At 37.5% G+C, this 22,155-nt stretch overlaps 1 protein-coding gene across 7 annotated transcripts in view; it reads left to right on the forward strand.

Annotated features, from left to right (window-relative positions):
- Window positions 1–22,155, forward strand: part of CSPP1 (centrosome and spindle pole associated protein 1) — a 130,332-nt gene that overhangs the window by 67,128 nt on the left and 41,049 nt on the right. For 4 of the 7 annotated variants that reach the window (XM_025395256.1, XM_025395258.1, XM_025395257.1 and 1 more), the window contains 3 exons: window positions 2,168–2,297; window positions 7,661–7,808; window positions 18,985–19,137. In XM_025395256.1, coding sequence (XP_025251041.1) covers window positions 2,168–2,297; window positions 7,661–7,808; window positions 18,985–19,137 — 431 coding nt within the window. The remainder of the gene's footprint in view (window positions 1–2,167; window positions 2,298–7,660; window positions 7,809–18,984; window positions 19,138–22,155) is intronic. The other 3 variants (XM_025395259.1, XM_025395260.1, XM_025395261.1) reach the window with 1 other exon arrangement.

A 22,155-nucleotide genomic window follows, 5' to 3' on the forward strand; every position in this document is an offset into this window, starting at 1 on the left:
ATCTATAGAGACAGAAAGTAGGCTACTTAATTAATTACCTGGGGTTGGGGGTTGAGTAGGAGTTGATTGCATATGGGTATGAAGGATATTTTTGGGTTATAAAAATGTTCTAAAACTGGATTATGGTGATGGTTGCACAACTTTATAATTTACTAAAAATCATTTAATTGTACACAGTTGACCCTCAATAACACAGGTTTAAACTGTATGAGTCCACCTACATGTAGATTTTTTTCAACCAACTGCAATAGAAAGTACAATAAATAAAGTGAGATGTGAAATCCATGTATGTGGAGGGCCTACTTTTCTTATGTGGGAGTTCCATAGGGCTCACTTTGGGACTTGAGTATACTCTGATTTTGGTATAGGCAGAGAGTCCTGGAAACAATCCCTCAGAGATACCAAGGGATGACTGTACTTAATACCCTAATCATTTCCTTCCTTTCATCCTGATCTGACTACATAAATCCTTAAACCCCCTTTTTGGGGGAGTCAGGGAGGAGTTGATAGATAAAGGTTAAGAATTTGGGTCTGTGAGTATGTGGGCGATATAGACAGGAGGGATCATGAGTGAAATAGATATTGAGAGAACCAATCCACCATATAATTTATAAACAGTATATTTTGAGAGAATGAGTTTACTCACACAGACCCTCTCAACCTTGTTTATTCATTTACACAAAAAGAGCCCCCTTGCTCTGAAAAAATAAAAAGTCAGTTAGGAACTATTTGATCTAGTTTACCTCATCTTCCCTTTTACCCACTCATAATCCAATGTGATAGTATACACAAACATACTTGTTTATCTTAATAAAAGATTGTAAGTAAGTTAGAAAAGGTAAATACACAATGGAACTGATTTTTTAAAGCAGTGATACTTTTGGAGAAGAGAAAGCTTTTTTAAAATTTTAAAATCAGGCTGGGCGTGGTGGCTAATGCTTATAATCCCAGCACTTTGGGAGGCTGAGGCGGGTGGATCACTTGAGGCCAGGAGTTCAAGACCAGCCTGGCCAACATGGTGAAACCCCGTCTCTACTAAAAACACGAAAATTAGCTGGGTGTGGTGGCGGGCACTTGTGGTACCAGCTACTCGGGAGGCTGAGGCAGGAGAATTGCTTGAACCCGGGAGGCGGATGTTGCAGTGAACGGAGATGGCACCATCGCTCTCTAGCCTGGGCGACAAGAGTGAAACTCCATCTCAAAACAAAACAAAACAAAAAATTATAAAATCAATATTTGAATTTATCTTTTATAATGTAGATTTCTAAAATGTTTTACTGCCTTCAAAGTCAGTATATTCCTGTACTTAAACATGTGTTATGTTGGCTGGGTGCAGTGACTCACGCCTGTAATCCCAAGCACTTTGGGAGGCTAAGGCAGGAAGATCACTTGAGCTTAGGAGTTCAAGACCAGCCTGGGCAATGTAGGAAGACTTCGTTTCTAAAAAAAGTGAGCCGGGTGTGGTGACGTGCACCTATACCCTTAGCCACTGGAAAGGCTGAGGTTGAAGGATCGCTTGATTCCAGGAGATCAAGGCTGCAGTGAGCTATGGTGGCGCCACTGCACTACAGCTTGGGTGACGAAGTAGGACCCTGTCTCAAAAAAAACCAAAAAAACAGCACTTTATTGCTTGTGATTTATATAACAAGAATATGTTTAAAATTTTTTCTTTTATGTTTCCTTGTGAGTTTTTCAAAAATTTTAATTTTATTTGAGATAGTCAGACTTTTTCCTGTAATTACATTGTTTTATTCTTGAAATAGCTAAGAAGTAATTTTATTAGTAAATCATTTAAAAATAAATAGTTAGTTATTATGTTACTTGAGGGACTTTGGCTGTGTTATTATTTCTGTATGTTCAGGAAACTGCCTAAGTCACATGTGTACTGTTCAATGAATTACCACAAACCTTTTTCACTCCTGTGTAACTATTACCTAGGTTAAGAAATAGATGCAGTAAATTTGAAAGTTGCAAGGATTGTCAAAACAAAGGCAGAAAGGAGCTAAGGAAGGGGCCACTTACTTAAGGATTCCTCTTTGGCCTATAGAGAAATATCCTTCTGTATTTTTAAATGTATTTATATGCCATGCTATTTCAAAAAACTGTTGTGTTTTCTTCTTGCTTTGACATCGATGGATTTAAATTATTTATTGTGTATTTGATGTAGGAATACGGTCGGACAGAATGAACTGAAGATTACAAGTGATCAAGTGATAAATTCAGGATTGATTTTTGAAGATAAACCGAAACCTTCCAAACAGTCACTTCAGTCTTACCAAGAGGCTTTGCAGCAGCAGGTATTGATTCATTTACTCATTTACTGTTGAACATCTTAAGTGTATGCATGGTGTGGTCCCTTAGAGCTCAGAGTGTGGCAGGGGAGGGGAAAAAACCAGTTAATTATAATTCAAAATGCTGAGTTTTGAAGTGGATACAGTAAAATGCTCTTGGAAGCATAGGATAGGAAAAATAATTGCCTGGGGCAGTTGGGAGAACTTCACGCAGCGGCTGATATTTGAGCTGCATGTTGTGCAATGAATACATTAGAAGTTGCTGGTGTATACAGAGAATGGAATTGGTGTGGAAGAAGGGGCTGGAGGGTTAGATTGTTCTAGTAGATTGTGAAGGACTAGCTAATAAGGGGTTTTCAGTTTCATCTGGTTATGGGCAGCTGAAGGAAGGAAATTTTAAGCCAAGAAAAGTATGAAAGGATTGGTTGCTTTGAGCAGATTTATCTTTTATGAAGATAATTGGTTGTGATTTGGACAATTGGGAAGAGATGTGGCAGGGAAATTATTTAGTAGATAGTCCAATAAGGAGGTGATGAGGCCCTGAACCAGATGGGGATGTTGGGGAAGACATCTAAGAGAGAATTCTCAGGTTTCATTGACAGGACTTAGATATAGGGAGGGAGAAATAACAGAGGGTTTGAGGATGATTCCTAGGAGAATAATGAGGCTATAAACCAAAATAGAGAAAACAGGAAGTAGTTCATGTTTACAGAGGAGGATAATGGATTATTTTGTAGTTTGTAATATTTGCAGAGAATTTAAGAGTAACTATCAAATGTGTGGGGTTCTTTGTGGGAATTCCCTTACCCTCTGAGAGGGCCCTGGGACTCTAACTTAGTTACTTTTCTATAGAATTCCACTTGGATTTCTTTTTAAAGTACTTTTGTTCAATTTTTACATGGGCAACTTTCTTGAAAGATTTTTAAAATTACAGAATTACCAACATTTTTTGTATGTTAGGATTCTACAAATAAAAGACTGAATTTTAAATTCAGAATCTGTTTTTGAATGAGCATGTTAAAAACACCACTGACAAAACTAGATTTTTCGACGATAGAGGTCTATTTGATGTGTGTGATGACTTCTTTGGCTGTGCTGGAGCAAAAGGTTGCTTAAATTTACTGTGCATATAGTTATGAGTTTAAAAGTGACTTTCCAAAATGTAGACACTTGTTTATTGTCTATCCGTATGTCTCTACAGAACAACCCTGTGCTTATACTTAGTGATGATAAGAATGCGTTTGTTTTTTTACTGAATACAGCTTTACAGAAATATTGCAGGTTTGGTTACAGACCACCCAATAAAGCAAATATCACAATGAAATGATTCACATGAATTTTTGGTTTCCCAGTGCACGTAGAGTTAATCTTTACACTATACTGTAGTCTGTTAAGGTGCAACATGTCTTAAGGTACGTAAACTTAATTTAAAAATACTGTATTGCTAAAAAAAATTTAGCAAGTCATAATCCTTTTGCTGGTGGAGAGTCTTGCCTCAATATTGATGGCTGCTGACCGATCAGGGTGGCAGTTGCTGAAGATTGGATGGCTGTGGCAATTTCTTTTTTTTTTTTTTTTTTTGGAGACAGAGTCTCGCTCAGTCACCCAGGCTGGAGTGCAGTGGCCAGATCTCCGCTCACTGCAAGCTCCGCCTCCCGGGTTCACGCCATTCTCCTGCCTCAGCCTCCCGAGTAGCTGGGACTACAGGCGCCCGCCACCTCGCTCGGCTAGTTTTTTGTATTTTTTAGTAGAGACGGGGTTTCACCGGGTTAGCCAGGATGGTCTTGATCTCCTGACCTCGTGATCCGCCCATCTCGGCCTCCCAAAGTGCTGGGATTACAGGCTTGAGCCACCGCGCCCGGCCTGGCAATTTCTTAAAATGAGACAACAGTGAAATTTGCTGCATCAGTTGACTCCATTCGTAAAAGATTTCTGTAGGATACGATGCTATTTGATACCATTTTATCCGCAGTAGACCTTCTTTCAAAGTTTGGAGTCCTCTCAAAACCCTGCTGATGCTTTATCAACTTAGTTTATGTAATGTTCTAAATCTTTGTTGTCATCTCAACAATATTCACAACATATTCACCAAGAGGAGACTCCATCTCAAGAAACCACTTTCTTTGCTTATTCGTAAGAAGCAACTCCTCATCCATTGAAATTTCATCTTGAGATTGCAGCAATTCTCTCAAGTCTTCCATGCCTCACTTCTAATTCCAGTTCTCTTACTATTTCTTCCACATCTGCAGTTACTTCTACCACTGAAGTCTTGAATCCCTCAAAGTCATCCATGAGGGTTAGAGTCAACTTCTTTCGAACTTCTGATACTGTTGATATTTTGACTTCCTTCCATGACTCACAAATGTTCTTGATGGCATCTGGAATGGTAAATTCTCTCCAGAGGGCTTTCAGTTTAGATTTCCCAGATCCATCAGAGGAATTACTGTTTGTGGCAACTATAGCTTTATGAAACATATTTCCTGAACAGTAAGAATTCAGTGTCAAAATTACTCCATGAGTTAATGGGCTACAGAATGGATATTGTATTAGCAAGCACGACAACAACGTTAATCATCTTGTATATGTAGCTCTTCATTGACCAGATGCATTGTCAATGAGCAGTAATATTTTGAAAGGAAACGCTCTTTTTTTTTTAGTAGTAAGTGTCAACAGTGGACTTAAAATACTCAGTAAACCATTCTTGAAACAGTTGTGCAGCAATCCAGGCTTTGTTGTTTCCTTTCTAGAGCATAGGCAGAGTAGATTTAGCATCATCCTTTTTTTTTTTTTTTTTTTTTTTTGAGACGGAATCTCACACTGTTGCCCAGGCTGGAGTGCAGTGGTGCGATCTCAGCTCACTGCAAGCTCTGCCTCCCAGGTTCATGCCATTCTTCTGCCTCAGCCTCCCGAGTAGCTGGGACTATAGGCGTCCGCCACCACACCCGGATAATTTTTTGTGTGTGTGTGTGTGTTTTTAGTAGAGACAGGGTTTCACCGTGTTAGCCAGGATGGTCTCCATCTCCTGACCTCATTATCCACCTGCCTTGGCCTCCCAGAGTGCTGGGATTACAGGCGTGAGCCACCATGCCTGGCTGATTTAGCATCATTCTTAAGGGCCCTAAGGTTTTCAGAATGGTATGTTAGCATTGGCTTCAACTTAAAGTCACCAGCTGCATTAGCTTCTAATGAGAGAGTCAGCCTGTCCTTTGAAGCTTGAAACCAGACATTGACTTCTCTTTACTAGCTATGAAAGTCTTCTTTTAATACAAGGCTGTTTTGTCTCCATTGAATATCTGTTGTTTAGTGGGACCACCTTCATCAGTTATCTGAGCTAGACTTTCTGGGTAACTTGCTGCAGCTTCTCCATTAGCACTTGCTGCCTCATGTTGTACTTTTTTATTTTTATTTTTGTTTTGAGACAAAGTCGCACTCTGTCGCCCAGCCTAGGGTGGAGTACAGTGGCACAATCTTGGCTCACTGCAACCTCCTCCTCAGCCTCCTGAGTAGCTGGGACTGCAGGCACCCACAATCACGCCCAGCTAATTTTTTTTTTTTTCTTTTTTTTTTGTATTTTTAGTAGAGGTGCAGTTTCGCTATATTGGTCAGGGTGGTCTCGAACTCCTGATCTCAGGTGATCCGCCCACCTCGGCCTCCCAAAGTTTTGGGATTACAAGTGTGAGCCCGGCCCATGTTGTACTTTTATGTTATAGAGATGGCAGCTTTCCCCCAACTTCATGAACCAACCTCTGCTAACTTGCAAGTTTTCTTCTGCTTCCTCACTTCTCTCAGCCTTCATAGAATTGAAAAAAGTTAGGGCCTTGCTCTCGTTTAGGCTTTGGCTTAAGGAAATTCTGGGCTGGTTTGATCTTCTATTTAGACCACTAAAACTTTCTCTATAACAGCAATAAGGCTGTTTCACTTTCTTATCATTCATGTGTTTACTGGAGTAGCACTTTTAATTTTCTTCAAGAATTCTTCCTGTGCATTTACAACTGGGCAAAGTGTTTATTTAGCATAGGAGGCCTAGCTTTCAGCCTATCTATGCATTTGACAAGCCTTTCCCACTAAGCTTAGTCATTTCTCACTTTTGATTTAAAGTGAGAGGTGTGACTCTTTCATTCACTCAAACACTTACATGCCATCGTAGGGTTATTAATTGGCCTAACTTCAGTATTCTATCAGGGAAAAGAGAGACCCAAGGAGAGGGAAAGAGACAGGGGAATGGCTGATTGGTAGAATAGTCAGAATCATATGACATTTATCCATTAAATTTGCCATCTTTTGTGTGTGTGATTCATGGCGCCCCAAAACAATTACAATAGTAACACTAAAGATCACCAATTACAGATCACCGTAACAGATACAATAATAATTTTAAAAGTTTGAAATATTGTGAGAATTACCAAAATGTGACACAGAGACATGAAATTATCCCATGCTGTTAGAAAAATGTTACTGATAGACCTCCTCAGTTCAGGGTTGCCATAAACCTTCAATTTGTAAAATATGCAATGTCTAGCTGGACGTGGTGGCTCACGCCTGTAATCCCAGCACTTTGGGAGGCTGAGGTGGGTGGATCACGAGGTCAGCAGGTCGAGACCATCCTGGCTAACACGGTGAAACCCTGTCTCTACTAAAAATACAAAAAATAGCTGGGCATGGTTGGGGGCTCCTGTAGTCCCAGCTACTCCGGAGGCTGGGGCAGGACAGTGACGTGAACCCGGGAAGCAGAGCTCGCAGTGAGCCGAGATCGTGCCACTGCACTCCAGCCTGGGCGACAGAGCGAGACTCCGTCTCAAAAAAAAAAAAAAAGAAAAAAAATTCAACGTCTGCAAAGCACAATAAAGTGCAGCACAATAAAATGAGGTATGCCTGTATTTAACGTTGCCAAGCATTCCCCAGAGAGCGTTGATCCTCCAACCTCAGAATTTTGAGAATAGAGTTTGCCTAGGGAAAGTAGGTCTGGTAAGGTTGAGGGTAGACTTTGTGGCTGGGCATTCCCCTTGAAAGGATAGATGAAAAAGGAACATAGGGAGATCTGATGGTCCCATGGAACTGTCAGGGTTAGAGAGGGAATGGCTCAGGTAGACACTGGGGGAGGGAAGGAGGAGTTAGTTGAGTCTGAAATAGCCTTAGTGGCTGGAAAGTCATTTGGTGTATATAGAGGAACAGGGGCATGAGCCACCACACCTGGCCTAAAGTATTTTTACATTGAGTATTACGTATTTGTGATTTTAATCTTTGTAGGGGAGTATACTGAAAAAAAAATTTTTTTTTTTCGTTTTCTAACAAAAAGTAACATCTGGTATTACTAACTTGTATTGGAATACTTGTCAGCATTTATTTTAAATATATTTTATGTTGTCAAGATTCGGGAAAGAGAAGAAAGAAGGAAGAAAGAACGTGAAGAAAAAGAAGAATATGAAGCTAAATTAGAAGCTGAAATGAGAACATATAATCCCTGGGGAAAAGGTGGAGGTGGTGCTCCTCTCAGGGATACAAAAGGAAATCTGATAAGTATGTTATTTCCGCTGACTTGTTTTTAAAATAAGCTAAATTATTTTTAACTTTTTAAAAGACTGGGGAGTAGAAAAAAGTAGGAATCATAGCCTCTATAGCAAGGTACATATGTAACTTAATGCATATGAGGTATTTTGAGAATAAATATAATAACAGAGGCTAGAACGCATTTCTTCTCAGAATACTATTCATTTGTTTTTATTGTAAATATTTCATCCTCTGATGTTGATAACCCAGCTGCAGAGAAAAGCTCATGTTAGTTGATAAGCTGTTACTGAAACTGGTTCATAGAATATTTTGTTTCCTCATAAAAAATGATAAAACCCATATTACAAGTTAAAAACTAGTAAGATGTCTTAGAAATAAAGGATCTAAAACAGTTTTGGGAGGGGATTTTGTGTTTAATTTATATATGCAATATACCTGCTCATCGCAAGAATTCCTTTGGGAAAAAAAAAAGACATGATCATAGAAACTTTCTAGCAGGTTTCATAATTTGTTGATCTATCTTTCAATTATGTACTCTCAAAAATGTTTGATCTAGTAATCACACAACAAATACTTCGAAAGAGTGGCTTTATACAACTTGTTATATACAGTTGTCTGTTGGTACCTGTGAAACATTGGTTCCAGGATCTCCTGTGAATACCCAAATCCACAGATGCTCAAGTTCCTGATATAAAATTGGTAAAGCGTTTGCACATAACCTACACATGTCCTCCTATATACTTTAAATCATCTCCAGATTACTTATAATACCTAATACAGTGAAAATGCTATGTAAATAGTTGTGATCTTGTATTAATTAGAGAATAATGACAAGAAAAAAAGACTTTTTACATGTTCAGCACAGATGCAAGCCTCCATTTTTTTGTTTTTTAATGTTTTTGAATTGTGGTCGATTGAATCCCCAGATGTGGAACCCGCAGTTACAAAGGGCTGTTGTATATATTAGGATGGTCTCTGTTTAAGGTTTAGTTAAGCAGAATAAAAGTAGATCAAAGAGATACACATTTCATGTTCTTTAGGTATTATATATTGTAGGAATAGATGAGTGATAGAATCGAAAGATTGGATGTTGAGTTAGAATTCTTATGTATTATGCCTTTGCTTCTTTGTTAAATATTGTTTTTTTAAAAAGATATATTTGAGGCCCACTTTAATTTACTTTAATTTAATTAATTTTTTTGAGACAGAGTTTCACTCTGTCACCCAGGCTGGAATGCAATGGCACCATCTTGGCTCACTGCAACCTCTGCCTCCCAGGTTGAAGCAATTCTTCTGCTTCAACCTCCCACGTAACTGGGATTTATAGCCATGCACCATCATGCCCGGCTAATTTTTGTGTTTTTATTAGAGATGGGATTTCACCATGTTGGTCAGGCTGGTCTCAAACTCCTGACCTCAGGTATTCCACCCACCTCAGCCTCCCAAAGTGCTGGGATTACAGGTGTGAGCCACTGTGCCCGGCCTACTTTAATTTTAATAGGTCTTTTTTTCTTCCCGAAAGATTTGTTCCTTTCCTATCTTCATCTCATGAATAATTTTCTCACAGTTTTGAAAGAGTGGAATTCTTACTACTTTCTTTATTGATGAAATGATTTTAGATGATGCCTAGCTAACATTTCTTATTTTAATAGTTAAGTGTTTACTTGAAAATATATTAGAAAAACACAAGTTTTCCATTTATGAATAGTGCTATAATATTTTCTTTTAAACTACGGGTATTAAAGTGAAGGTATTAGTCCAGGCATTTAATGGAAAGTGCTGTAATAAACCCAAATTCTTAGAAGCTTAAGGGCCTTTCTTGTTAGGCATCCATTTTTGTCCCACTCTGATGCTGTTTGGGTGGTTCTCCTCCAAGAAGTGACTCAGGGATCCATTGTTTCATTCCTTCATTTTAGAGTCCTTTTCTTCTTGTCCAGGGACAAATTGAGGATTTTGTTGGGTCCTGGCCTGGATGTGGAGGAAGATCACTTTTGCCTTCATTCCATTGTTCAGACCTAGTTATGGGGTCTAACCTAACTGTTTGGGAGGCTGGGAAGTTTAACTTTCTTTATGCTCAGGAGAAGGACATGGGATTAATAGCCATATGGGCAATCTTTGCTATAGTAAATTTAAATTATAAATTGATAGAAATATACTAGTTACCATGAAAAGTGTGCTTAACTGAGTGAAACATTGGAAAACGTTGGGATAGAGCAGTTTTCTAAAATCTACCTCTAAGATTATTTCTAGTTCAAACAATACAATTGTGGTGTTCTGTATGCCTTTAATTGGTGGAAGTAAGTAGGATAAATTTGGGTTATTGAGTTATAAAACATTATTTTAGAATTGCTTGACCTAATGAGCATGGAGAAAATGTTTCTTAGATTTCAATTTTTAATATTAATATTTAGTTGGCTTATTTAATGCCATCTTCATGCCATGAAATAGAAAAGGCATACTATTTTATCAAATACAGTATAACTCAATGATATTTTCAAAGCAAGTAAACTCATCACTTAAAAAGAGTATCAGTTTATTTTGTATGTGGATGCTACATTTTATTTTTATTTTTTGAGATGGAGTTTCGCTCTTTTACCCAGGCTGGAGTGCAATGGTGCAATCTCAATTCACTGTAACCTCCGCCTCCTGGGTTCAAGCAGTTCTCCTGCCTCAGCCTCCTGAGTAGCTGGGATTACAGGCATGTGCCACCATGCCCACCTAATTTTGTGTATTTAGTAAAGATGGGGTTTCACCATGTTGGTGGTCTTGAACTCCTGACCTGAGGTGATCCACCCACCTTGGCTTCCCAAAGTGCTAAGATTACAGACATGAGCAACTGCACCCAGTGTAGCTACTGTATTTTAGAGAAGGCGGGAAAGTTACATTTGAAATATGTAGCATAGAGCCTAGTGATGACTAAGACCATATAACATCTGTTCATTATCTTGGCTAACTTTAATTCTGCTGCTGACTTTTCTAATTACTCCTGTTGTTCTTTTTTTTTATCTTTTATTCCAAAGAAATTAATAAAATTGAATCTTAACCCTTATCTTACCTCTCTAAGAATATCTCTTTATAAGGCATAGTAGTTATTAATGAAATATAAAAATGTGTTATTCATGCAACTGTAAGATAGTGTCACCCCTTTTAAAGTAAATACTTCCCAATTTAATTATTTGTACAGTACTTTATTCTGTTGTCTTTCTCAGTTCTTTATTCATTAAAGTTCTTTATTCAGGTTTTTATTTGAAACTTTACATGAAACTGTCCATGTCAAATGTTAAAACATATACACCAAAAGAAAAATGTCAATAAAAATAAATTAAAAGATAAAAACCACTTTGAAAGATGGTATCTCATAGTTCCAATTGATTAAAAGGATGATTAGTTAGTCAGTTCTTTTACTTTTACTTACTCGTCCACCTATGCCAATCTGTGATCTCCTTTCTGGCATGAAAATATTGCCTTTTTTCTGACATTTGTATTTTAGCATAGTGTTGTTGCATATGTCAGTAGCTTATATTTTTTTATTACTGAATAGTATTGCATTGTCTGGAGGTACCACAGTTGTTTATCCATTTAGCAGTTGATGGATATGTGGGCTGTTTACAGTTCAAGGCTATTATAAATAAAGCTGTTAGAAACATTCACTTACAGATCTTTGTGTGAACATAAATTTTTATTTCTTTTGGGTAAGTGCCTAGGAGTAGAATTGCTGGGTTGAATAGTAAGTGTTTAACTTTATAAGAAACTGCCAGAACATTCTTCAATTTTGTTGTGTCATTTTGCATTCCTGTCAGAAAAGTATGAGGTTTCTAGTTGCTCTGAATTTTCATCAGAACTTGAAATTATGCATCTTTAAGCTTCTAGTTATTTTATTGAAAGTGCAGTGATGCCTCATTTAAAAAAAACATTTTCTATTGTGAAATTAAGACCTAAAAGAGTTGCAAAGATGGTGTAGAGAATATCCTTCACCTTGTTTCCTGTGACGTTAACATCTTAGATAATCATGGCACAATGATCAAAACTAGAAATTAACCTAGATACAGTGCCGATAATTAAGTTACACACCTTGTTCGAATTTTACCTGTTTTTTTTTTTTTTCCCCTAATGTCCTTATTCTATTTTAGGCTGTAGTCCAGGATCCTATAATGCATTTAGTTCATGTCTCTTTAGTCTCCTCCAATCCGTGAGATTCCTCTTTCTCAATCTCTGTGTCTCTTTCTCTCTCTGTTCCATTGCTGTGTATGTCTATCCTTTTGCCCATATCAGAGTCTCTTGATTACTATAGCTTTGTAGTAAGTTTTGAAATTGAAAAGTGTGAGTCCTCCAGCTTTGTTATTTTTTTCAAGAATTTTTTTTTGAGATGGAGTCTCCCCCTGTTGTCCAGGCTGGAGTACAGTGGCACGATCTCGGCTCACTGCTAGCTCTACCTCCGGGGTTCACACCATTCTCCTGCCTCCGCCTCCTAAGTAGCTGGGACTACAGGAGCCCGCCACCATGCCCGGCTAATTTTTTGTATTTTTAGTAGAGACGGGGTTTCACCATGTTAGCCAGGATGTTCTCAATCTCCTGACCTCGTGATCTGCCAGCCTAGTCCTCCCAAAGTGCTGGGATTACAGGTATGAGCCACGGTGCGCAGCCTTTTCAAGATCTTTTGACAACTCAACTTCTTTGCATATTTTACGATCACTATAGTAATATAGTAATATTATTATTATTATAATAAGTTATAAGTTATTAGTAAGTAATTAGTAATATAAGTAATTAGTAATAAGTTATAGTAAGTAAATAATAAGTTATAGTAAGTAATTATTACTATTATTATTACTTTGTCATGTCAAGCATGGTGGCATTTTCATTGGGATTCCGTTGACTGTATAGATAATATTGGGACAGCCAGCATCTTAATAGCATTGAGCCTCTTGATCCATGAGTGGGCAGTGTATATCCATTTATTGCTTCTAGTTAATTTCTCTCAGCAATATTTTGTAGTTTTTGGTGGCAGATCTTGGGTGTATGTTGTTGTTTCCCTAAATATTTCATGTGGTTTGAAGCTATTTTAAAATGTTACATTAAAAAATTTTTAATTCGTTTGTTTGTTGATGGTCTATAGAAATACAAGTAAATTTTGTATATTTACAAATACACAGACTGTAGTCTGTGTGCCTGCTGTTGTCTGTAGTCTGTGTGGTTGCTAAACTCACTTGTTAGTTTTAGTAGTTTTTTGTAGATTCTTTGATTTTTAATGTAGGCAATCATAGCATCTGTCAGTAGAGTTAGTTTTACTTATTTCTTTCCCATGTGATGCTTTTTATTTATTTTAATTGCCTTTTGCACTGTTTAAGAACTCCAGTATAGTGTTTAGAAATCATGAGCGCAGACATCCTTGTCTTGTCTCTGATTTCAGATGAAAAGCTATCTTTCACCATTAAGTTTAGCTGTCGGCTTTTGGTCAATTTTTCTTTTATCCCATTGAGGATTTTCTATTCCTTGTTTGCTTAGAGGTTTCATTGTGAGTGTATGTTGAATTTTGTCAGGTGCTTTTCTGCATCTATTGATATCATAATGTGGTTTCTTTACCCTTCTGATGTATGGTAAATTACATTGATTGATTTTTGAATGTTCAACGGATCTTGCATTCCTGGGAAAAACCAAGCTGTATTATTGTCTTTTATACATCTTACAGAATTTGATTTGCTAGTATTTTGTCAGAGATGTTTGCATCTAGGCTCATAAGATATTCTGGTTTTTATTGCTTTATAATGTTGTCTGGTTTTGGTATCAGGGTAATTCTGGCCTGATAACATGAATTGGGAAAAGTTTTTTCTTTTGCTTTATTTGTTTGTTTGTTTGTTTTTTGAGACAGAGTCTTGCTCTGTCACAGAAGCTGGAGTACAGTGACATAATCACGGCTCACTATAGCCTCGACCTCCTGGGCTAAAGCAATTCTGCCACCTTAACTTCCTGAGTAGCTGGGACTACAGGCATGTGCCACCATACCTGGCTAATTTTTTTTATTTTTTGTAGAAACAGGGTCTCACTATGTTTATGTTGCCTAGGCTGGTCTCGAACTCCTGAGCTCAAGTGATCCTCCCACCTTGGCCTCCCAAAGTGCTGGGAATACATAGGTGTGAGCCACTTTGCCTAGCTGGGAAATGTTTTTTCTGTGTTTAGAATTCACCAGTGAAGGCTGGGTGTGTTGGCTCATACCTGTAATCCCAGCACTTTGGGAGGCTGAGGCGGGTGGATCACAGGGTCAAGAGATCAAGACCATCCTGGCCAACACGGTGAAACCCTATCTCTACTAAAAATACAAAAATTAGCTGTGTGTGGTGGTGTGGTCCTATAGTCCCAGCTACTCGGCAGGCTGAGGCAGGAGACTCATTTGAACCCAGGAGGTGGAGACTGCAGTGAGCCAAGATTGCGCCACTGCGTGACAGAGCAGGACTCCATCTCAAAAAAAAAAAAAAAAGCATTCACCAGTGAAGCCATCTGGGTGGGGAGTTTTCTTTTTGGGAAAGTTTTAAACTGTGAATTCACTTTATTTAATAGATAAAGAGATATTCAGTTTATTTCTTATGTGAGCTTTGGTCATTTGAATCATTCAAGGAAATTATTCATTTTTTTATTTATTGTCATAATGTTGTTCATAATATTTCTTTTTTATTCTGGTGTTTGTAGGATCTCTGGTGATGGCTCCTCATTCATTCCTGATATTTGTAATTTGTATATTCTCAATCTGGCTGCCTGAATGTTTATCAGCTTTATGGATCTTTTCGTAGAATCAGCTATAATTTTTCATTGATTTTTTTCTCCGCTTTTTTTCTTGTTTCAGTGATTTTGCTCTTATCTTTACTATTTGCTTCCTTTAGTTTGCTTTGTGCTGACTTTTCTCCCTTTTCTAATTTCTTTTTTTTTTTTGAGACAGAGTCTCACTGTGTCGCCCAAGCTGGAGCGCAGTGGCGCAATTTTGACTCTCTGCAACTTCCGCCTCCCGGATTCAAGTGATTCTCCTGCCTCAGCCTCCCAAGTAGCTGGGACTGCAGGTGCATGCACCGCACCTGGCTAATTTTTGTATTGTTAGTAGAGACGGGGTTTCACCGTACTGGCCAGGCTGGTCTCGAACTCCTGACCTTGTCATCTGCCCGCCTCTGCTTCCCAAAGTGCTGGGATTACAGGCGTGAGCCACCATGCCCGGCCCCCTTTTCTAATTTTTTAATGTTGATGCTTAGATTATGATTTGAGACCTTACTTATTTTCTGTGCATTGAAGTATGCTACACATTTCCCTCTGAGTACTGTTTTAGCTGTATGTCACAAATTTTGGTGTGTTATGTTTTAATTTTCATTCAGTTTTGTGATTTTCTTTGTGACTTTTCTTTGACCCCCATTAGTTATTTGAAAGTGGACTTAAAAAGTTTCCAAGTATCAGGGGATTTTCCAGAGAGCTTGCTTTTATTCAGTTCTAGTTTATATTCCGTTTCAGTAAGAGAATATAATACGTTTCTGGTTTTTTGTGTGTTTGTTTGTTTGTTTGTTTTGAGACAAGGTCTCTCTCTGTCACCCAGGCTATAATGCAGTGGCACGATCATGCCTCACTGCAGTCTAAACCCCCTGGCTCAAGTGATCTTCCCACTTCAGCCCCCCCAGTAGCAAGGATTCCAGGCACATGCCACCATGCCCAGCTAATTACAAAAGTTTCTTTAGAGACAGGGTCTCACTGTGTGGCCCAGCTGGTCTCAAACTCCTGGCCTCAAATGATCCTCCCACCTCAGCCTCCTGAAGTGTTGAGATTACAGGCATGAGCCTCTGCACCCAGCTGGAGAGAATATACTTTTAATGACTAAAGTGTTTTTAAGTTTGTGAGATTTATTTTATGAGTCATCATTTAGAATTTTACTCTATAGGTAAGTGTATATATTTTAAATTGCGTTAATTTTGAAATATGTATTGTTAGTAGTGCTAGTGTTGGAAATTTTGCTTAGCTCTCTGAATTAAGTCATTATAAAAGAGTTTCTGTGTCAGCCATGAATTGCTGAATAATCCTGGGTTTATAGTAACATTTAACATATCTCAGCTCTTCACAAAATATTTTTTGGTATGTATTTTCCACCAAAGTATAAAGAGTAGCAGCTAACTTGTAAAGGTAATTAAAATTAATTTTTTTTATAATGAGCTAATTCACTCAGTGAGGAGCACATAAGTGCTTCTAATTTTATATTGAATGTTATGATGATTTACATTTAAAATGAAGTCCTGTCTTTGCAGTTGACAAATTACGCTCTTGACCAAAGTGCCTTTTTTAATTTTCATTTTTTAGCTGATTTCAAATCATTTGTGTTACCGTCTCACAGAAAGACAGAAAAGGAGTGGCCAGTTGCCAAATCATTTTTCCCAATAAAAAGCAATATGGATTTGGTTTGCTTGCTAACTCTGATAGTCTTAAATCTTAATAACTATGTACTTTGATGAAATTAATTTTCTCTTAATATAAATATGTTGAATATTATTCCACTGGAGAAGTCCACATATAATCACAACAGTAAATTATAATGTGTTATTGAAGTTTTCTCACATATAGGATATCTCCTAATGTATGGTTTGTGTAGGTGACTATCAAACTCAGATTGCATTCCCTAAGCACTCGCTAGTTTGGCAACACAGCTGTTGATTATTTCAAGAATGTCTATCTGCCTTGCTAGTCCTTGGCACTTGGGAATTTTCTTGCAGTCACCTTTTTCTGTGGTTTCACCCACTCCTTTCTCTTTGCATTTTTTCTATTTATTTCTTCTTTCTACCTCTGAATATGCTTAGGTCACTTGTATTAAAACACAAACAAATGCTTCCTTTACCATGTAAAACACATTCAAAAAGTAGTCCATGCTTGTTGCTGTCACTTCTTAACCACCGTCTTATCAGCTATTTTTCTATAATATAACATCTAGCTTGTACCCCCTGCCCACCACTCCCCCATGCCACATTGTCAACAAAAAGCCTAATGTTCTAATTTCAATTTAATGATTTTTACTCAGCTTTTATCTTCTTTGAACTGGCTTGACAGTTCCTTTTTTTCTCCAAGTCTTTTGTATCCTCTGAGATGCTGTCCAAACTTCAGCTGATATTTATTGGATGTGCGTTATGAGCTAGAGTTAGACTTTGCTAGGTTTGTGAGCATTATCTTTCTTCTAAGGACTGTCATCTGACCTTGTCTGTTTCTCATACCTTCATCCATTCTCTTCCATGTCATCTCTTTTACTCCTGTGTTACTCTTTACGTCTTCCCTACAGATTGATCTTTAAATCTTTTTCTTTGTCCTCAATCATTTTTATTTTTATTTTTTTGAGACAGAGTCTCACTGTGTCATCCAGCCTTGAGTGCAGTGGTGTAATTTTGACTCATTGCAACCTACACCTCCTGGGCTTAAGTGATCCTCCCACCTCAGCCCCCCAAGTAGCTGGGACTACAGTTGCATGCCATCATGCCCAGCTAATTTTTGTATTTTCAGTAGAAATGGAATTTCACCATGTTGCCTAGGCTGGTCTTGAACTCCTGAGCTCAAGTGATCCACCCTCCTTGGCCTCCCAAAGTGCTGGGATTATAGGCATGAGCCACCACACCCGGCCAGACTAATATATTAATCTCACTTGTGTAACAACCAAAACTGCCTCCATTACCTTCTACAGAACAAAATTGAGAGCCATTGGCATGTGTTTTAGGATATTCCAGAATACGTATCCATTCTGCGGTTTCCAGTCGTTCTTGCCATTGCTCTATTATATGTGCTTTATGCTCTAGTCTAGCTGGACTGCTTTAATGTTGCCAGAACACTCTTCATGTTTTACCTGCTTGGAGTGCTTTCTCACATTGTTGTACTTCTCTATTATGCTTCCCTACTTATCTTCATCTGTGAAGCTCCTATACATTTTCCAAGTCCAAGCTGCCCTAAATATTGTAACAAGGTGAACCTTCCTGATTCTGAACTCCCATTCTCTTTTGTAACATTTACGTATTGCTTGCCATGTTCTGTCTGGAATTCTAATTGTGATTCATGTTCAAAATACGTTCTTGAACATAACAGGCTTCCTGATAAATACTTCTTATATCCAGGTTTAAGTTCACTTTCAGTGCTGCCATACTGTTCCAGTGTTTTGGTTTGTTTGTTTTATGGAAAACAGCTACTTTTTATTTTATTAAAGCTTTGAGTTCTGTAATCATTCAGTTCTGTTTTTGAGATTGGTTGTTTGACCCAATTCTAGGTGCTCAGATTTTTGCTGTGTATATTAGATATCTGCTCTACGTAATGAATTAATCCAAAACTTGGTGTTTTAGCACAATAAACTTTATTATCTTGCGGTTCTGAGGGTTAGAAATTTGTGAGTGGTTTAGCTAGGTGGTTCTGTCTCAGGCTCCCTCATAATGTTGGAGTCCAAGGTGTTGACCATGGCAGTAGTCATCTGAGGCTTGATGGGGACTGTAAGATTCATTTTCAATATGGCTCCCTCACATGGCTCAGGAGGCCTTAGTTCCTTGTCATATGGGCCTTTCCATAGGGCTCCCTTAGTGTACTTGTGATATGACAATTGGCTTTCTTCAGAGTGAATGATCCATAGATAAGCAAGGTGGAAATAATTTCTTTTATGAGGTAGCCTCAGAAGTCATATACTGTTGTTTCTGCGACATGCTAGTCATAAAAAGTGAGTTATTAACTCTGGGCACCACTGAAGGGGAATGGAATTTAGCTTTACCGTTTGAGGGAAGATTGCCAAGTAATTTGTGAATATATTTTAAAACGCCACTCCACATGATTATATGTTATTAGGAGACCGATGACAGGTAAATTTCACTATGAGTTTTTTAAATTGTTGCTATATTTTTTCTATGTTAAAGAAATTCTAAGTTCTGAAGTAACATAGATACTGGTAATATGGTTTTTATGTTTTGTTAAAGATTTATGTATCCTTAATTTATCTACTAACTGAGATTATTTTAAAGGGTTATTTTTTGAAAATCTTAAAAGTTTTTATAATTTTGTTTCTCTTTTCAGGGTACCAACATATCATTGAATTATTCCCAACTTTGTCCTATTGTTTTTCTTTCTGACTCCCTATTTTAAGAAAATATGTTTTGCATGCCAATTATAGAACTGTGTTTATTTAAATAAATGGCTTATTTTTTCCTCTCAGCCGATTTGAATAGGATGCACAGACAAAATATAGATGCCTACCATAACCCAGATGCAAGAACATATGAAGATAAAAGGGCTGTTGTATCTCTAGACCCAAATTTAGCCACTTCAAATGCTGAGAACCTAGAAGATGCTGCAAATAAAAGCTCAGGTTTTTAATCACTTTTTTTTTTTTTTAACAATTCTGAAATTGTTCAGTAACATTTATGTTCTTTGACTAAGTTCTTCTTACTGGGATCTTGAGAACTTGGCTGCTCTGATACAGGAAGTGTAACACACGATTCATAAAATACCTTTTCTTCATAGTTACTTTCAAAAAAAGGGTGAATGGGGAAAGGTTACTTCTTACTACTGTGTTTCTTCTCAGCTTTGTAACTTGCTGTGTATCCTTTAGCTGCTGCTAACATTTTTATTTTGCTAGTGGGGGACATTTCTTAAAATCAAACACTCTTTTTACACACATACACTATTTGCATCTTATATTCATAGCTGTTTGAATTAGTGAAAAACTGTCATTGTGATATGATAAATTGTACAGGGAAATTCATTTTTTGCTTGTTTTAGTAATTATTTACCCTCCCTTGTAAAACAACAGTATACAAAGAAATGAAGCAACGTGTGTGTGTTTTTTTTTTTTTTTTTTTTGAGACGAGGTCTCACTTTGTTACCCAGGCTGGAGTGCAGTGGCATAATCTCAGCTCACTGCAGCCTCCATCTCCGGGTTCAAGCAGTTCTCTACCTCAGCTTCCCACGTAGCTGGGATTACAGGTGCCTGCCACCACCCCTGGCTAATTTTTGTATTTTTAGTAGAGGTGGGGTTTCACCATCTTGACCAGGCTGGTCTTGAACTCCTGACCTTGTGATCCATCCGCCTCCACCTCCCAAAGTGTTGGGATTACAGGCAGGAGCCACCGCCTGGTTACATGCCTCTTAACTACTTATCTTTGATTTACTATTAATATCCTTTAATCAAAAATTCTGTAAGATGAAAATTATTCAGTATCTTTTTTATGACATACCAGGAAAAGTTGTCAAGTATATGTTAAATTGTGTTATATATTTAAAAATAAAGTTTAATACACCACCTCACACTATATTTTGATGCCAATAAAACTGGCCATTTATTCATTACAAAATTTGACTTTCTGCTTTCACAGAACTTTTGATTTTAGACTAGAAAAGAACTTTTCATTAGGAAGTTCTAAAATATTTGTGACTGATCATTCAGTCTTTGTTGTTGACCCTTATTTTTGGCTAAACAGATAAGTGAAATGGGGAGCTGTGATTAGAGTCATACCCCTGCATCTTTCAAGGCTTTGATGGTGGCACACGTATCTGTAGCCTTTTTGAACACTTTAAGAGATGGATTATTTACTGTTTTCATGGGAAACTTGTACCAGTGTTTTCTTATTATGAGAAAATGCTTTATTTGTTCTACAATAGATTTTATTGGATCCAGTTTTGATTTTTAGAGCACTAAAATTGGAACCTTTGATTTTGACAATATTATTGATTTGGCTCTTTTAATTTGTAATAGTGTGTGGTAAGAACATCAAAACACCTTTTCATATTATTGCTGCTAAGAGAGAATTTTGACTTATTTCTGATATTTTTCTCATTTGCTGCTGCTTCTAGTAGTCTGTATTGAGATCTCAGTGCCATAAAGAGTCTTTCTCTACCATTTTTTTCTATACGTGGTATTGTTTGTAGTTCTGGCTCAGCCTAGAACTTTCTGTATCTTAGTAATAACACTTTTTAGCCATCTAGCTTTGCACACCAAGCAAAAACACCAGAAAATCAACAGTTTCCATGACCCCTTCCCAAAAGCATAAGCCTGATGATTAAACATGCACAGCAAAATTTGTTGCCTATAACCTTTCTGTACCACTGCCAGGTTTTTATGCTGGTATTGTTACTAGGATGTTCTGTTTAAGAATTGAATTAAAAAAACCATAAAATGTTTAAAACTTCCCTTTTTTGTGAATTGAAATTCCCTAAGTTAGACTTTCCTTCTCTAAGAATTAATTAATTGGCTGGGCGCAGTGGCTCACGCCTGTAATCCTAGCACTTTGGGAGGCCCCGAGGTGGGTGGATCATGAGGTCAGGAGATTGAGACCATCCTGGCCTACGTGGTGAAACCCCGTCTCTACTAAAAATACAAAAATTAGCTGGGCATGGTGGCACGCGCCTGTAATCCCAGCTACTTCGGAGGCTGAGGCAGGAGAATTGCTTGAACCTGGGAATAGGAGGTTGCAGTGAGCTGAGATCATGCCACCGTACTCCAGCCTGGTGACAGAGCGAGACTCTATCTCAAAGAAAAAAAGAAAGAATTAATTAATCTAAAATAAACTTTCTCAATGCAAGAAATGATTCAAATCTACCTAATTTTGTGCTATGCCATATATATGTATATGAGTGCGTGTGTGTGTATGTATGTACACACACACATATCTTTGCATATATGTAGCATTTGATATTTTAAAAGCCTGAAGGAACTTGAATATAGCTGAAAATTGAATGTTACAACATGTGTTTAAGTTTCCTTATTATCTAATATTTTATCTTCATTAGGTTTGTTTCTGATGCCCTTTATAATGTTCATTATTTTTTCTTTTACTTTATGGTTTTTAGATGAGCTGTGGCTTATGAAGTCTAATACGAATATGGCTTAAATTTACTTTTTTGGCTTATTATCATGCCAAGATACATTTCTGCTTTCTTTGTATATAGCAAGTGTTTCGCTGTGGTTTTCCTTTTATAGTTTATTCATTTCTAAAAGGACTTCTCTTGTCTGTCTCTAATAATATTTCTTCTCTAATTGCCCCAAAGGTTTAGAACAGGAGTGAGCATCATGGTGAAACATGCTACTCAAGTTTGTTTCCACCACAGCATAACATTTAAAATAGCCTTCAAGGTGTTTTCAGTAGGAAAATTTTCTAGTGGAAAAAAGTATTCATAATGTTTAAGTATTGATTTGGCTTTCTGCCAGTCTGTTCAAATAAGCATTAATACATTTAAATACAAAAGCAAAATAGACCTGAGTGGTAGCTGAACTGCAAAGCAGTTTGCCTATACAAAACTACATGCGAGAAATACATGCTTTAGGCTGGGCGCAGTGGCTCACGCCTGTAATCCCAGCACTGTTGAAGGCCAAGGTGAGCGGATCATC

This window comes from Theropithecus gelada, chromosome 8, assembly GCF_003255815.1.
Source record: "Theropithecus gelada isolate Dixy chromosome 8, Tgel_1.0, whole genome shotgun sequence".
NCBI lineage: Eukaryota > Metazoa > Chordata > Mammalia > Primates > Cercopithecidae > Theropithecus > Theropithecus gelada.